Source organism: Peromyscus maniculatus, chromosome 3 (genome assembly GCF_049852395.1).
Source record: "Peromyscus maniculatus bairdii isolate BWxNUB_F1_BW_parent chromosome 3, HU_Pman_BW_mat_3.1, whole genome shotgun sequence".
NCBI classification, from domain to species: domain Eukaryota; kingdom Metazoa; phylum Chordata; class Mammalia; order Rodentia; family Cricetidae; genus Peromyscus; species Peromyscus maniculatus.
The window spans coordinates 73,129,671-73,145,494 of NC_134854.1; the positions used below are offsets into that span (position 1 = coordinate 73,129,671).

The following is a 15,824-nucleotide window of genomic DNA, read 5'->3' on the forward strand; positions in this document are numbered from 1 at the left end:
GGTGGTCAAAATCCACCACCAGTGAGAGTCGGGCAAACGCTGGGTACCTCTGTCTACAGTGCCTTGGAAAAGTCACACTATGCCAAAGGCCAGTCAGGGATAGGCAATCTTGGATTTAACCACGAGGGAACCACAGACAACCGAACATCTGTTTTTAAAAACTGGCCCGAACTCTTCAAAGACAGTAAGGTGTCAACTCTATAAAAAATTGCCCCCAACTAAACCGTGCTGAAGAAACAAGGCCATGAAACACGATGTAAGCTCAGGGGCCAGATCCTGTACCCAATGGGAGAACAACATTGAAAGGCATTTTGTTAGAAGCTGACATCATGAATGGGAGACCAAAGTGTCATTTCCCAGGGACAGGACCTGTGTTAGAAAACTACACTGTGCCCAGGATATAAAGAATAAAGCCTCAAAGAACGGCATAATGACACAGGAATCCTTTTCTCCAAAATTTCAGTGAAATAAAAGTGTGTGTGCAGAGAGAGCTGGGGAGAAATAACTGTAGAAACTAAAAAAAAGAAGAAAAAAGGACAGTCTGGGCAGAGGGTTTATGGGAGTCTGTAGCATGAATCTTCAAAGTTCTTATTAATAAAATCAAACCTGAGGCCAGTTTTGGGGTGAACACTGGAAGATCAGAGAGACAGAACAAGCCATAGATAACCTCAGTTGGCCAACTTCTCAGCTGGTCTTGTTTCCTCAGACTGGAAGCTTCTGTGTCCTCATCCCAATGGCTCTCAGCTGAACTGTGCTGCTCAAAACCTAAAGGCTTAACCAGCCAAATGCTTCTAGTTTCTGGTCCTCATACCTTATATACCTTTCTGCTTTCTACCACCACTCCCTGGGATTAAAAGCTCGCTTTCTGGGATTAAAGGTGTGTGTCACAATGCTTGGCCATTTCCAATGTGGCCTTGAACTCACAGAGATTGAGAGGGATTTCTGCCTCTGGAATGCCAGGATTAAAGGCATGAGTGCCACCATTTTCTAGCCTCTGTATCTAGTGACTGTTCTGTCTCTGTCCCCAGATAAGTTTATTAGGGTGCACAATATTTTGGGGAACACAATACCACTACAGGAGTCCTTTGTTCTACACTTGCAGCTTTTCTGTTAAGGTCAAAATGAGGCATCGCCCCATTTGTTCCGAGTTTCTTCTGGCTGCACTAGAGTCCCCCCACCTCTGATTTTGGCATTCAGCCTCTCTGCTCACTTTGGGGAGCTTTGGGGTTCAGTGGGAACCTAGAACCAGTAATCACTTCAATTCCCAAACTGGCGCTTTCAAAAAGCTGGGAGCTGTGGGGCTGCCTCCGTGGGTAAAGTGCTCTCTGTGCAAGCACAAGGGTCTGAGTTCGAGTCCCAGGACTCACGGAGAGCCGGGTGCAGCACTGGCCTCTGCAATCCCAGTGCTGCTGCAGTGAGGTCGGGTGGGAACAGGAGTATCCCCAAAGCTCAGCTGCAGGGGCATGCCCAGCAGGGGGCAGCAAGGAGACCCGCTCTCCAACAGCAGAAGTGAGGACTGACACCAGGGGTGTGTGTACACACACACACACACACACACACACACACACACACACACACACACACACACACAGACAGAGACAGAGAGACAGACAGAGACAGAGAGAGAGAGAGACAGACAGACAGAAGACAGGAACAGCTTTGACAAAATATCTTTTAGGCTCTGATCACACAGGGTCTAAGCAACTTCCTAAGGATAAGGGAATGGCGACCTAAAGAACTGATCACCGAGACCACACTAGATATTATCTTTCCATTTTCTTCCATTACAGTTTGTCACAGGAGGGCAAGAAGGAAGGGACTGAGGCAGGCTTCTCCGGTGACCTGGTATTTTATTAAATTTCACAGGCTTGCATTTCCAGAGGTATTGTTATCCAAGAATGGCCTATTCAATAACAGAAACCAAATACTCACTGCTGACTTGCTTCCCTCATTTATCAGCGAGAAGGAAGGTTGTCCAGCCTGTCCATTGTCTCTATATGCTGTTGCTGGCCATCCAGGGCACTTAGTGATAGATAGATCCAGAGAATCCCCATAACATCCTAATGCAAACAAGCAATTTGTGTTCTCTCTCTCTCTCTCTCTCTCTCTCTCTCTCTCTCTCTCTCTCTCTCTCTCTCTCTCACACACACACACACACACACACACACACACACACACACACACACACACGAACTTACAAGCTATGGTGCTGCTTCTATGGCCAGAAGGGAGGGCCCATTATCATTCTATGACCTTGGGAAAGTGTCTGATGTGCCTGAACCCTAATGGAGATACTGCTAGCATTTACTTTATAGCCTGTAATAAGGATTAAGTAACACAATGCAGGCTGAGTCCTTAACCTAATGCACTACATAATGGATGTTACCGAAAGGATGACAGTCACCATGACGAAAGAGATGCGTGAGGGGGAAAGTGATGCCTGCATTCTCTCGACACCTGCGGAGTAGGCGAGTGCGATACTTAGCTCTCATCAGGAGGATGACTATAAATAAATGCACATACAGTAGAGAGTATATGAATGAGGACTGGCCAGAGCTCGCTGAGCCCAAGAGCGGCAGCCTTGGGTGGAGGGCAACAGGCCGCACAGGGGCCTCACTGCATTTTATGCCCGGTTAGACATCTCCCCTCCGCTCCCCAGGACACCCACAGCTGTCCCAGTGGGCCCCTGGGGGTTCTTCCTTCCCATGGACACATTTATTCCTCCAAACACCACGAGCATGCGCCTGGCTGGCTCTGCCTTTCAGCTGCCCTGCAGCCAGGAGAGACTCTCCACCAGACTAGACGATTCCTGGTTATGCTTTTTAAAGGACAGAAGGGGCACTATCTGTTTCAGAGTGTACAGCTCAGGAGGCCAACCACAGAGCGCACTAACAGAGTGCTCGGCCAGCAAGAGCCAAGGGCTCTGCCGTTGCCAGCTCCCTTATCTTCAGGAGAAGGAATGTCTACCTAAGACCACAGCGGGCATGAACAAAGAGTCATATTTCACTGTCAGATATAAAAACTCTTCCTCAATCACCTGAAAAGAGGATGAGAAAACCAGGTCCCCTAAATTCATATATGATAACTAAACGTGTGTGTGTGTGTGTGTGTGTGTGTGTGTGTGTGTGTGTGTGTGTGTGTGTGTGTTGAAACAGGGTCTCACTATGTCACCCAAGTTGACCTCAAATGTGTGTTCCTCCTGCCTCAGGCGCCCAAATGTTAGGATTACCTGGGTGTTCTAACACACTTGGTCGAATTTCTCAAATGGCCTTAGACCCACCCAGAGGATATTGAAGTGGTCACTCTTGGCCAACTCAGGATTCCTCACTCCCAGCAGTGACTAGATGCTGCTCCCAGGAGACGGCAATTACACTGTTAAGACTGCGCTGCCTAGTCAATGTCAACTTGACACGAGCCAGAGCTATTTGAAAGGAGGGAACCTCAACTGAGGAAATGCCTCCGTAAGATCTGGCTATAGGGCATTTTCTTTTTTTTTCCTTTTTTCTTTTTTGTTTTGGTTTTCCGAGACAGGGTTTCTCTTGTAGCTTTGCGCCTTTCCTGGAACTCACTTGGTAGTCCAGGCTGGCCTCGAACTCACAGAGATCCGCCTGGCTCTGCTTTCCGAGTGCTGGGATTAAAGGCGTGCGCCACCACCACCCGGCCGGGCATTTTCTTAATTAGTGATTGATGGGAGAGGGCCAGGCCCATTGTGGGTAGGGCCACCCTGGGCTGGTGGTCCTGGGTTCTATAAGAAAGCAGGCTGAGTAAGTCACGAGGAGCAAGTCAGTAAGCAGCACCCCTCCATGGTCTCTGAATTAGCTCCTGACTCCTGGTTCCTGCCCTGCATGAGTTCCTGTCCCGCCTTCCTTCAGTGATTGACAGTGCTCTGGAAGTGTAAGCCAAAGACATCCTTTTCCCCCTCAACTCCCTTTTTGGTCATGGTGTTTCATCGCAGCAATAGAAGCCATAACTAAGACAGTGACATTGGCTCACAAAGGTTAGAGGCATTTCCTGTGTCAGGAGTGTCTTCTTACTATTTCTAATGTCATCCAAAACTTTTATTGGAGACTAAAAACCTTTAATAAAAGATATCTAAATAAGTGTATTGCACCTTCGGATATGTTATCATAAAACAAAGAAGTCTGAGATGCACAGAGCTACAGAGAACCTCAAAAGTCGTCCAAGGCACCCACCCCAGAGGATGGCCCACCCTCTCCAGGCAGCACCCCCTTGCCAGATGATCTTTAGCCCCTGCTGTTCCAGCCCCGCCTGCCTCCTGCGGCAGTCACAGTGCTCAGAGACCTGCTGCAGCTATGCGAGCTGGCCTGGGTCTCCTCACACTGTCCCCACGGCTGCTGGTCTCCTTGGGGAAGCCAGCTATCAGAAGGCAGTCTCAGAACCTGCTTTGAAATCTCACTGTCCTGCCCTCGGCCTCGCTGGACGGGGACAGTGGGACACGGCTTGGGCTCTCTTGGGGAGAGAGAGATTCAGGATCTTGCCTGGTTGGTCTCACGCCCACAATCCTCCTGCCTCTTCCTCCCAAGCCCTGGACTTACAGGTAAACACTGCCATCCATACCTGGCCCCCGGAAGCCTTTGGCTGTCAGAATGGACACTGTAGGTTTTACCCAGTTGACTCTTGGCCCTCCCTCGCCCCTTGCTTCAGGCTCCCATGACTGCATGAGGTTGGAGAACCTCTGAGACTGGGAAGCCATGCATGGATCCTGAGCGGGAGCTCTCCCTCTGCCCATGCTCCCTCCTTAGCACTTTCTTAACTTCAGGAGAGGCCACAGTTACCAACAGCACCAGCACTGTGTGGTTCAGAGGGAAGAAAGGGTGTCGTAAGGGAAATTCAGTCCCCGATGCTCAGCTATGGTTTAGGCTTTGCAGGAATCAGTTTCCAACCGAAATGGACTGAATATGTGGGAAATGCTGGCATCTCACCGTGCTTTAAGGAAACAGTGAGAAAGCACATGAGAACACAAGACCCAATACAGTAGGATTCCATTTCTCCTTCCTTCCCTTCACTTTTGCGTGTGTGTGTGTGTGTGTGTGTGTGTGTGTGTGTGTGTGTGTGTGTGTGTGTGTGTAGCATGTGAGAGAGACAGACAGTCAGAGAGCACATGCATGCTCAAGGAAGCATCCTTTTATGCCTTGGACTTTTTTTGGGGGGGTGCAAGGGCAGCATCTCTCAATGGACCTGGAGTCTAAGGTTTTGTTTTGTCCGCTGGGGACTCTCCCACTAAGTTGGAAGCTGGCGGGTCCAGAGAGCCTCCGGTCTCTGCCTGCGTCTGTGCTGGGGTTGAGACTACACCCAGGGTTTGTATGGTGCTGGGATCTGAACGTGGTCCTTGCGCTCTGCAGCCAGTGCTCTTCATCACTGGGCCATCTCTCTTCATCACTGGGCCATCTCTCTTCATCACTGGGCCATCTCTCTTCATCACTGGGCCATCTCTCTTCATCACTGGACCATCTCTCTTCATCACTGGGCCATCTCTCTTCATCACTGGGCCATCTCTCCAGCCCTTCTTTCTTTTGAACGGAAACCATGTGAATTAACCTTCAGAAGACTAACATTCCTATCTGGATGTTAGGTGATCTGGGATGATTTGGTGATCTTTAATCTGTCTCTTTTAGGTTTCAACTCTTCCATGGTGCCCATAGCTGTAAAATATGTTCTAACTGGTATTCCATCTGAACTGATTTAGATACACTGGTGAATTGTGCTAAATGACCTTACTCTTTGCTGAGCATGTACATGGACCCAACTGCTCAACACACGTACCGTGAACTCTACTTGTGAACAATGCACGGACCGCCCTTCCCTCAGGTTATGAAAATCTCTGGTATCGCTGCTACAGATGTGGCTTTTCCTTCAAGGTTTCTGCAGCTCAAAACAGTTCAGAAAGTGACCGTTCAATTCCAATTGAACACTAGAAAACACTCCAGGCACAAAGGAATACAGAGGTGGACTCTGTTCTCATCTGAGTTTTCATATCTCTAACTGAGGATTTCTCTCATCAATAGGATGCCAGGACGTCTGTTTCTCTTCCATGCCAGAAAGTAGATGTCTCCTTCTGTGGTGGTTCGAAGGAGGATGGCTCATATAGTTGAAAGTCTGTTCCCCTGTTGGTGGACTGTTAGGAAAGATTAGGAGGTGTGGCCTTGTTGGAGGGGGTGTGGCCTGTCCCTGGGGGTGGCCAAGTACTGCTCTCTGCTGGGGGATAGTGGAAAAGATGTTAAGCTCTCAGCTACTGCTCCAGTGCCATGCCTGCCTGTCTGCTGACATGCTCCCCCCCACCAGATGGCCATGGGTCAATGGGGAATTTCACAAATAACACTGACAATCAACACTTAACAAAACTCACAGGTTTCCTCGCTGCAGGCCTTTTTTGGAGATGTCCCTACCTACAGTTCCACATGTAAAACCCAAACCAGCCACAGTCAGCAGCATTTTCCAGGTGTTTTTAATCACAAAATTTGTTTTGACTTTTACCCATCCTGTAAATTAAGAATCCCATAAAATACATTTTGGGAAACGTAAAAGCTAATGTATGCAACAAAAATTGTGACTTTAAGAGTCAGTGAATTCCATCCCACTTGCTTCTATGTGTGTTGACATACACAAAGCCAGAAATACGAACCATGGGGAGTTCAATGCATGCCTAAAAATGAATGTACAGAGGAACTCTTACAGCTGGGCTGGGTCTCTGCTGCCTCTCCTGCGATCTACAAAAGCATAATTCAGATGTTTTGTGCCACGTTCAATGGTCCACAGGTTATATGACATGGATTTTCAACTTTAGCCCAGCTGTGTCAAAACAACAGTCAGGAGAGTCCTGCTGCAGCCACAGGACAACAGGCAAGGTCTGTAACAAAACAAGACCCTCGCAGGGAGAAAGGCATGGCTGAGTCTGAATACACAGATGTATGAAAGGACACGGGGTTCTAGGGCTCAGGGCAAATCTGTGCCCGGTCTTTGTTCCACGAGGCCCCTCTAGTGGTGCCGAAGAGGCGAGAGGGAGCTTGAACAGATGCAAGTAGAAATGAATGCCACAGCAAGGGAGAAGAGCTGGCTGAGCTCCTGTAAACCCAAGGGACTGGCTGTGGCTGAACAGTGTACCTGACCTGTTCCTGGAGCACAAACCTGGATCTCCGTGACATAAATGATATAAAGGGCAACTCTACAGCCTTCTGGGTTCACAAAGACCCAACAGCACAGCTGGAGTGTGTGTTGGGGGGGGGGGGGGTCGGGGGAGTGGGGATTACAGACTTGCAAGGAAGGGGAGACCACTGCAGGGAGCCAGGATCGATGCCTACACTCAGGATGGATGGCAACCTCTACCCTGCTGACAAGCTGTTTCAACAGTGTAGGTAAAACCCAGACGTCTCCCTGTGGGAGAAGGGCACGTCTCCTCAGCCTTCAATTGGCAGTTGATGTTATTAAAAGGTAACAGTGTTTTATAGAGGCCTACTCCCACAAATCCCAGAACGTCCTCATGGCAAGGACCTTCTAAAGGATGTCCATGAGGCACTTGAAGAGCTGGGAAGGAAGGGCCAGGCAACACCTCAGCTCTCACAGACATGGGACAGCAGTCCTGCTGGCCACTGAGAGGTGACAGGGTGGCCAGCAGAGGAGGCTGAGGGAGGACTCTGTCCCAAGCATGAGAGGAGGCTGAGGGAGGACTCTGTCTCAAGCACGATAACCAATCTCACAACCAAATGGATTTGAGATGTGTCAGGTGAGAGAAAGAAAAATTATATATTTCTCTACACACACACACACACACACACACACACACACACACACACACACACACACACACACGGGAGTATTTTCTGCGGGAATCAATAATATGAAGCGAAAGAAAAAGCCTGTGGCTAGAAGAGGAAGACAGCACTAGTGGGAATGCCACTTGAAATATCTTAGTTCACGTCACTTGAACGGTAACAGTCAATATATGAAGGCTGAGGAGAAACATTAGCAGAGGGAGCTGGCCGGCCCTCGGAGCTTCAGTTTCTGCAAATAAAATAATGCTCTGCACATCCTAGATATTTAAGTATACTTACACATGCCAGAAATATTTGTTATTTCTAAAAAATGACTTCATACTTTTTTGTACATAGTGTTTTGTAACTTTAATAACTTTGTAACTAGATATTGGAGACTTTCTTTCTTTCTTTCTTTCTTTCTTTCTTTCTTCCTTCCTTCCTTCCTTCCTTCCTTCCTTCCTTCCTTCCTTCCTCCCTCCCTTTCTTTTTTTTTTTTTTTTCTATAACATTTGGCCTCCCATCTGTACGGACAAAGAGTGCACCCTGGCCTGGACCAGGCTGGAATTCAGCCCCAGGCTTGCTGTCATGTGACCCTCGGATAGTTTTGCTACCCTCGGTTTCCCTGCAGGCAGTGAAGACTTCGTTCCCCACCCACGTTTCTGCTAGAACGAAATGAAGTGGGGCATCTGAAGCACTCAGCCAACACCGGACAGCACAGCCAGGGCTCCGTGCGAGGTGCGATGGTTGTGTGACATTAAAAAGCCCAGTCCCCTCTCGTCGTCGTCGTCGTCGTCGTCGTCGTCGTCGTCGTCGTCGTCGTCGGACACCTAGACTCTTTCCAGCCAGGCACTCTACTCACCCAGCCATACACAGCCCCGGTCACGGTTACTTATAATTTTTACTTTGAAACTGTTACGGACTCGAAGGAACTGGCAAGCAGTGCGGAAGTGCCCTGTGTCCTGCCCCCAGTTCTTCCCCATGGTGACATTTTCCTAGTTAACCACAGTACAACATAACCCCAGGACGGGGATGTTAGGGTAACGGAGTGTGCTCAGATTTCTTCAGACTTACATGCACTCAGCTGTACATATGTGTATGGCTATGGGTCAATGTGATCTTATCACATTGGCAAATTCCTAAAACCACTGCCTCAATCAAATGCAGAACTGCCTATCACCACAAAGGTCCCTTTAAAATTACATCCATACTCCTCACTGCCCCACCCGTCCCTAAACTCTACACCTACTAATTTCTTCTTTCATTCTATACCATTTACAAAGTGAAACCACAGAGGCTGTAGACTTTACAAATCAGCTGTTTTCATTCTGCTAATGCCCTTGAATCTATCTCGGTAGCTGTATCTATCCATGCCCAATTTATTTCTGAGTAGTATTCCACTGCATGGATACTACTGTTTATTTAACTGTTCATCTGTAGAAGGACATTGAAATGTTTCTAGTGTTTGGCCAATACAAATTAATCTGCTCCTAATATTATGGTTTTGTAATGCTTAACATGGAGGCTCTACCACTGAGCCACAACCCAGCCCTGCCCTAAACATCTGTAACTAGTTGTCCCCATAACTGTTTTTACTTTTCTGGGTTAAATGCTCAGGAGCACTGGCATTGGGTTTTATGGAAGGTACACGTTTAGTTTTATACAACACTGCCAGGCCACTCTCCAGAATCTATCTTCCACGGTCACCAGTCATAGATGAGAGATCCGGTTCCGGAGGTCATGACTCCATTAAGAGACTTCCCTTCAGACAGTGCACAGTGAGGCCTCCATGCAGTACCACTTGTATTTCTGTGATGGCTAACAACGTCACACACGTATTTCTAAGTTTTGATATGAGGAATAATGCTAGAGTGGGTATCTTTACATGGATACATTTTAGTTAATCCTACAAATGGATTCTTCAAAGAGGAACTGTTCAGTAGGGGTTGAAAATAGGTGGAATAAATGCCATATTCATTCCCGAAGTACCAATTTATATCCCACCACCAGCATAAGAACGCTCCGATTGTAAAGTATGGTGGGCCTGCCGTGTCGTATTCTTTAATATGTGCCAAATCATCTTTCGATGCGTAAGTACCTGTACATGTAAGAATCGGTGAATAGTTGCTCTCCTGTGTTGTTTAGGGGCTAAGGACAATGACAAAAGCCTGTGCTCAAAACAGATGCAACCTTGAAAACCATTTTCAGCCTTCAGTTGGCTGAATCGTTGGGTTGTCAGCTAGATCCCAAATCCTCCCTGTCTCTTCCAAGAGGTCCAAAGAAAATCTTTGCAACAACATTTACACTACCAAAGAAATAAATAAAAGTGAGGCTTACGAAAGCCTTATTGGAGCAGGAAATGAACCAGCTGAGACAGCTTCTGTAAGGACTCGCCAGATTACGTCATGCACTGGACATGTGAGCGAGAATTCCAGAGAGGAAGCTGTGTCTGCAGAGATGGACTGACTGCTTAGAAATGCAGTGTTGTGGAGAGCCTGGAATGCTGCCGATCCACAGGCAAAGTGCCCTATCTTCGGACGACTCTAGCCCTCTCGAACATTTCCTGCCAATCTCTGTGTCAAAACTAACATCTTGTTACCAACAGATTAAAAAACAACAAACAAAAAAATTTTAGAATCTATTAACTTAAAAGATCATAGGTTTCCACCAACCCACAAGCTAAGAATGTCATCAGAGAACATCTTGGGCAGATGGAAAAGTTTCCCCCATCTCTGTTACCACCTCTCTGGGGTATCCTCCAATGTATTTTAAACATGCCTTGATTTATGACTTTCTTGTTCTGTAAAACTATAAGACTTCATTAAACTGCTTCCACTTTGGAACTGGGAAATTGGGGTAACCTAGGTCTGTGTTCCTGGGCCACGGTCACTCAAAATTGGTTCCGGAATAAACTATCTATTATTCCCTTGAAGATGATAACTGTAGTTGTGTGTTGACAGACATTTCCATCCAATATGTTGGGAGGAAGGGAACCTCATTTACCTTTATGGGCAACGTGGCACAGATCTTCCTGCATCTTGGAGAACTCGGATGAGGCTTCAGAACCATCGGAGTAACACTTCTCCTCACCCAGGTCCAGTGTCGACAAATTAGGATTGGAAGAGTGTAGTCTCACTGGGCCAGAAAAAGGTTTAGGGACCTAAAGTGACAGAAAAGGGAGGGTTTCTATTCAGACTAGAGCCTTCATGACTGGAACCGACTAAGGAGGCATCTTAGGGGTGCATCTTCCCACCGAGGGATAACTTTGAAGAAAAATGAAAAAAAAAACCCAGGATGATGCTCCCCATGGCCACTTGCATCGAATGAACTTCAAATGGGCAGGAAATCCCATGCAGCCTCAGACATGATGACAGCTTTAGAGTCATGGGCTGAAGTGACAATGAATGTCACCACATAACTAGGCTGTCAGAGCAAATCAGTTCCCAGATGATTTGTCTTTACTTGCACCTGGAGCCTCTGGAAAACAAACCCTCGGCTCACATTTGCACGCGCAATGTTCTTTACTCTGAAAGCATCCAAGTTCAGCCCCGGACGGGGCGCGGGGAGTTTGAAGAAAAAGGGCCTGGAGAGCAGAGGCCCAGGCCTGTGGACTCTAGGAGAAGATAGGCCCACTCCAAGGGATGAGAGCAAGAAAGGCAGCAGCCGCCAGGCCAGGCACACACAAGAGCAGGGAGTATCACAGACAAGCTGGATGTTAAGGAAGGAAAGACCCCAAATCCTCACAATAGCGGCAGGCCATTTTCCCTCAGGAAAATGTCCCCTGCCCTAGTATCCTCACGGCCTTATCCCTGTAACCAGAGGGTCTCCGGAATAGGAGTCATTGCTCCTCAGGGTAAAGAGACCAGCTCGGGAACCTTCACTTTCCTGTCCCATTTGAGTCAGGGGCCCCGCACACTGTGGTGTGCAGCGTGGCGCCGTGAGGAAAGCAGGCCGGGCGGCCAAGCGAAGGTTACCTGCAGCGTTCCTTTGGCGTCTTTGCCAATAGCTCTGGACCTCCACCTCCTGTGCGAGCGCTTTTCCTTTTTGGGACTTTCAAAAGCTCCACCCTTCATTTCAAAACAGGAAAGAGAGTAGAGACAGTAAGGGTCCCCCCAAACCCCCGGACAAACGCGCAGGGAAGTCACGAAAGCCGCCCCCCTGAGTTTGGCTAAAGCAACCGGATGGACAGCATCCCACTGTTAGTCCAATGCAGGGCCCCAGAGAGGACCGGGAAGGCAGGAGGTGAACGGAAGGGCAGGCAGGCCAACCTGGATGGCGTTGATGGCTGGTGCCGAGTATGTCCGATGCAGGACGTCCATGCTTTGTAAGAGCTGGCTCATTTCCAGCAGATAGGCGTGGCAGTGTGCCAGGTCTGTGGGAGGGAGGGCAGATGTTCACGACTGTCCACTAGCACCAGGGAATAGGACCAGGCTCTGTATTTCCATGTTTGATTTCCCTCTTTACATTTTCCCCACACAGGAAAGGCCATAGATGATAGTGGTTTAGGATTAAACCACTTTGGTGAACTGTACCTCAGTTTTCTCACAGGGGAGACGGGGATAATTACACTTGTAGCCATAGCGCTGAGAGTTAAATGATTTTGACATATGCAGAGTGCTCAGCAGTGGCCTATGGCAGCAACTGAAAACAGCAGCCACCCCCACACCCCAGCAGCAGCACCCCTAATCCAGCAGCAAGAGGCTCTTAGTATCTGTACTAGTATCTGGGGCCCTGCCTCAGGACAACAGTGAGCCTCTGCAGAGGGTCCTCAGATGACAGAAGAGCGCGCTTAGACTAGACCCCAGTCACTGACTCAAGAAACAGCCCGCTCTACCGCTGGCTGCCAGCGTGCACTGGATGCGGATGGTGTTTCCGCTGGGCCATGCAGACCCGCATGATTCAACATCATAGCTCTCAGCCCTCCAGTGCAGAATCCCCTGCCATGCTTGTTAAGTTCACAGATTGTAGGCTCTACCCCCAGTTTATGATTCACACAAGTTGTCTGGGCCTGGGAACTGGCATTTTTAATATGCCCAGGCCAGCCTGCTGATGATGGCCCAGGAACAATACTCTGGGGACCATTTTGCCAGAGCTAGTCAGTGGAGCTAGTCAGTTACGGGAGGGGCAGACGGCATGCTCAGTGGGGACCACACCTCATGTGACACAGGGAAGGCTGCCACTGAGCACTTTCTCTACCAGTGCCTCAAAATCAGGGACAAAGACACACTTCAAAAACTGTGTGTGTGTGTGTGTGTGTGTGTGTGTGTGTGTGTGTGTGTGTGTGTGTGTGTGTGTGTGTGTGTGTAGACCAAAGGGCAACCTTTGGTCTTCATCAGGAGCTATAGCAACTTTGTTTTTCAAGAAAAGGTCTCTCACTGGCCAGAATCTTCACAAGTAGTCCAAGCTTGCCTGGCCCCAGGGATCCATGTATCTCCAGCTCCCCAGGCCTGGGATTACAAGTGCACACTACCACATCTGACTTTGTGGGTTCTGGGTATCAAACCCAGATTCTCATGCTTGCATAGCAAATACTTTATGACTGAGCTCCCACCTTAATTTTTTAATTAGAAAATTTTAAAATTCACTTGCTCCAGGCCTCACTTTAGACAATTAAATCTGAACTCTCTATCCCATTAGAAATCTCAGTCTGGTTCCCTAGATGAGTTTTAGCTGATTAAGGTTGAGAATACTGGGGCCAGGGAGATGGCTCGGCGGTTAAGAGCACTGGCTACTCTTCTAGAGGACCGTGGTTCAATCCCCAGCACCCCCATGGCAGCTCCCAACTGTCTGTAACTCCAGTTCCAGGGGATATGGACTCCCTCACACAGACATACATGTAGGCAAAACACCAATGCACTTAAAAATAAGTCTTGGAGGGGAAAAAAATAAATAAAACATACAAAACAAAACAAAAAAAACCCCACTGAGTTGCTTTATGTAGGAGTGACCAATCCTGCCTCCTTGTCAGAGTCCTTCAAGGAATACTGGGTTCAGGGTCATTACGGCCGTACCCCAGACTAATTTAAATAGCTCGTTTGGGACAGAGGCATAGGCATGGGCACCCCCATGCTTCACATGCTTTAAAGGGTCCAGATGGCTCAGCAGTTAGGTTAAGAGTGTAGACTGCTCTTCTAAGGGAACAAACTTCACCCACACTGAGCAGCTCACAAACACTGGTAACTCCAGCTCCAGGGGACCCGATGCCCTCTTCTGGCCTCTGTGGGTACCTGCACTCACATGCACATACCCCTCCCCTCAACACAAATATACATAATTAAAAACAAAATCAAATCTTCCAAAGCTCTCTCCATCATTCTAGCATACAGCCAAGGTGGAGGATGCTTAAGAGGGCTTTCCAGCTGGCCACTTACACTTAATCGGTGGACACTGACTCCTCATCTTGGGTGGGCAGCAGAGTCATTTTGGGCACTTAAAAGACTGTGAAGTGAGCTGACAGTCCCCACGCATGGAGATATGATTTATGGCCCCTGGAGAAATTCATGCATCCATCCCAGGACTAAACTAGGAAGTCTGTCTGCACCCAGGTGAAGACACTAAGCTCTGTGGGGAGGGCAGGTGGGCTAATGATGAGGAGACCTTCATTAGCAAAGTAAGGGACGGAATACAGATGGGCCGCAAATGCACGTGAAGGCAATACCAAGCATGCATCACCTCGGAGCCACGACGGAAAGCAGAGACACAGGAGTCAAGCCGCTCTACCTTTTGAGCATTTTTCCATGTCCTCTGATGACTGCAGCCAGAATGGGACTCGTGTGTCACCACTACCACAAGAAAACGACAGGTTGCTTCCCGTTTGAAATGAATTCTGCTTTGACAGACTGCTGCGCTGCTCAGGGGTGACAAGAGCAGGTTAGAAATCAAAACAGACAGTGGCGGGACAGCTTCTAAGGGGAAGGAAAGGGAAAGCGGGCTGATTTGGGAAGAAGATTCTAGCAAACTCCCCTAGAAGAGACTCTATCACCCCGGCTAAGCCACACCGTGCTCCACGGCCTTGGGTGACGGTCCTTATTTTCTTCTATGACATGGTGGTACCACAGTAAAGATGTGTTGGGGAAGGGTGGGCAATCCTGTGCTGCTGTACACATGCTTAATGAGCTGCATCCAACAACCAGGTAGGAAAACCAGCATCAGTGTGGCTGAGAGGGAGCCCAAGACTCCAGGAAATCTCCTTGCCTACGCTCCCTACCTTACTCCATGCTAGTTACATCCTGGGCCAGACTCACTGGCCAAGAGACTAATTAAATACCACCCCCCACTTACCCTGCTCCACCCACAGACTCACTCCCAGAATGGGCCTCTCTGTTCCCAGACTCATAATCATTACCTTCCTACTGGAAATGGCCTCGAACACTCCTGGGGCGGAATCTGTGACAGTGGGCCCTGGGAAAAAGTGACTGACATCCCGAGGAAACATGGCGATCTCATTCTGCCGGTACATTCTGTGGTGCCGGAGCTTGGATACCCACTCATCAAAGACGTCGTCTGACTTCACCTGCAGGGTGTTAAGTCGAGAGCCATCAAAGAGAGCCACTTGCTAAAAGGATCGATTATTCATCAACACGAGGCCACTCCTGGCCTGCTTCTTTTGAGCTCACACACATGAAAAAGAAGAAATTGCATTTACTGCCTTGGTTTACATTTTTGTGGTTTCGGAGAATACATATTCGTGTTTCCTTTGAGACATCCTAACTGCCACACAACTTTTAAGAATGCAAAGGGGGCCAGTTTTATTAAACAACAAATAAACTTAAACTCACATTTGTCTCTTAAGACAATTCCAAGTTCTCAAGCCTGAGTCTGGCCCATGTCCATATCAATTCTGTTCTTCATTTAAACACTTGTAACTCAGACTGTGCAATCGGTCTGAACTGGAATGCAGTAGCCTGAAGCACTGGTCTGTGTTCATCTTACCCTGACAAAAGATGCATGGCTGGCAGTAGCTGTTAACATATGTGAGCATTAACCAAAAGAGCATTTTTGCCTCTTGCAGCAAAAAGAAAAATATCCGACAAAGCATTGCATTGCTGTGATGTT

The 15,824-nt window shown here is 48.2% G+C and overlaps 1 protein-coding gene across 13 annotated transcripts in view; it reads right to left on the reverse strand.

The window, feature by feature from the left end:
- The window catches only part of Osbpl3 (oxysterol binding protein like 3), a 185,858-nt gene that overhangs the window by 57,617 nt on the left and 112,417 nt on the right, over positions 1–15,824 (reverse strand). For 11 of the 13 annotated variants that reach the window (XM_076566785.1, XM_076566788.1, XM_042273322.2 and 8 more), the window contains 5 exons: positions 15,115–15,282; positions 14,490–14,616; positions 12,038–12,141; positions 11,744–11,836; positions 10,773–10,929 (listed from right to left, as the gene is read on the reverse strand). In XM_076566785.1, the coding sequence (XP_076422900.1) occupies positions 10,773–10,929; positions 11,744–11,836; positions 12,038–12,141; positions 14,490–14,616; positions 15,115–15,282 (649 nt within the window). The remainder of the gene's footprint in view (positions 1–10,772; positions 10,930–11,743; positions 11,837–12,037; positions 12,142–14,489; positions 14,617–15,114; positions 15,283–15,824) is intronic. The other 2 variants (XM_006982186.4, XM_006982188.4) reach the window with 1 other exon arrangement.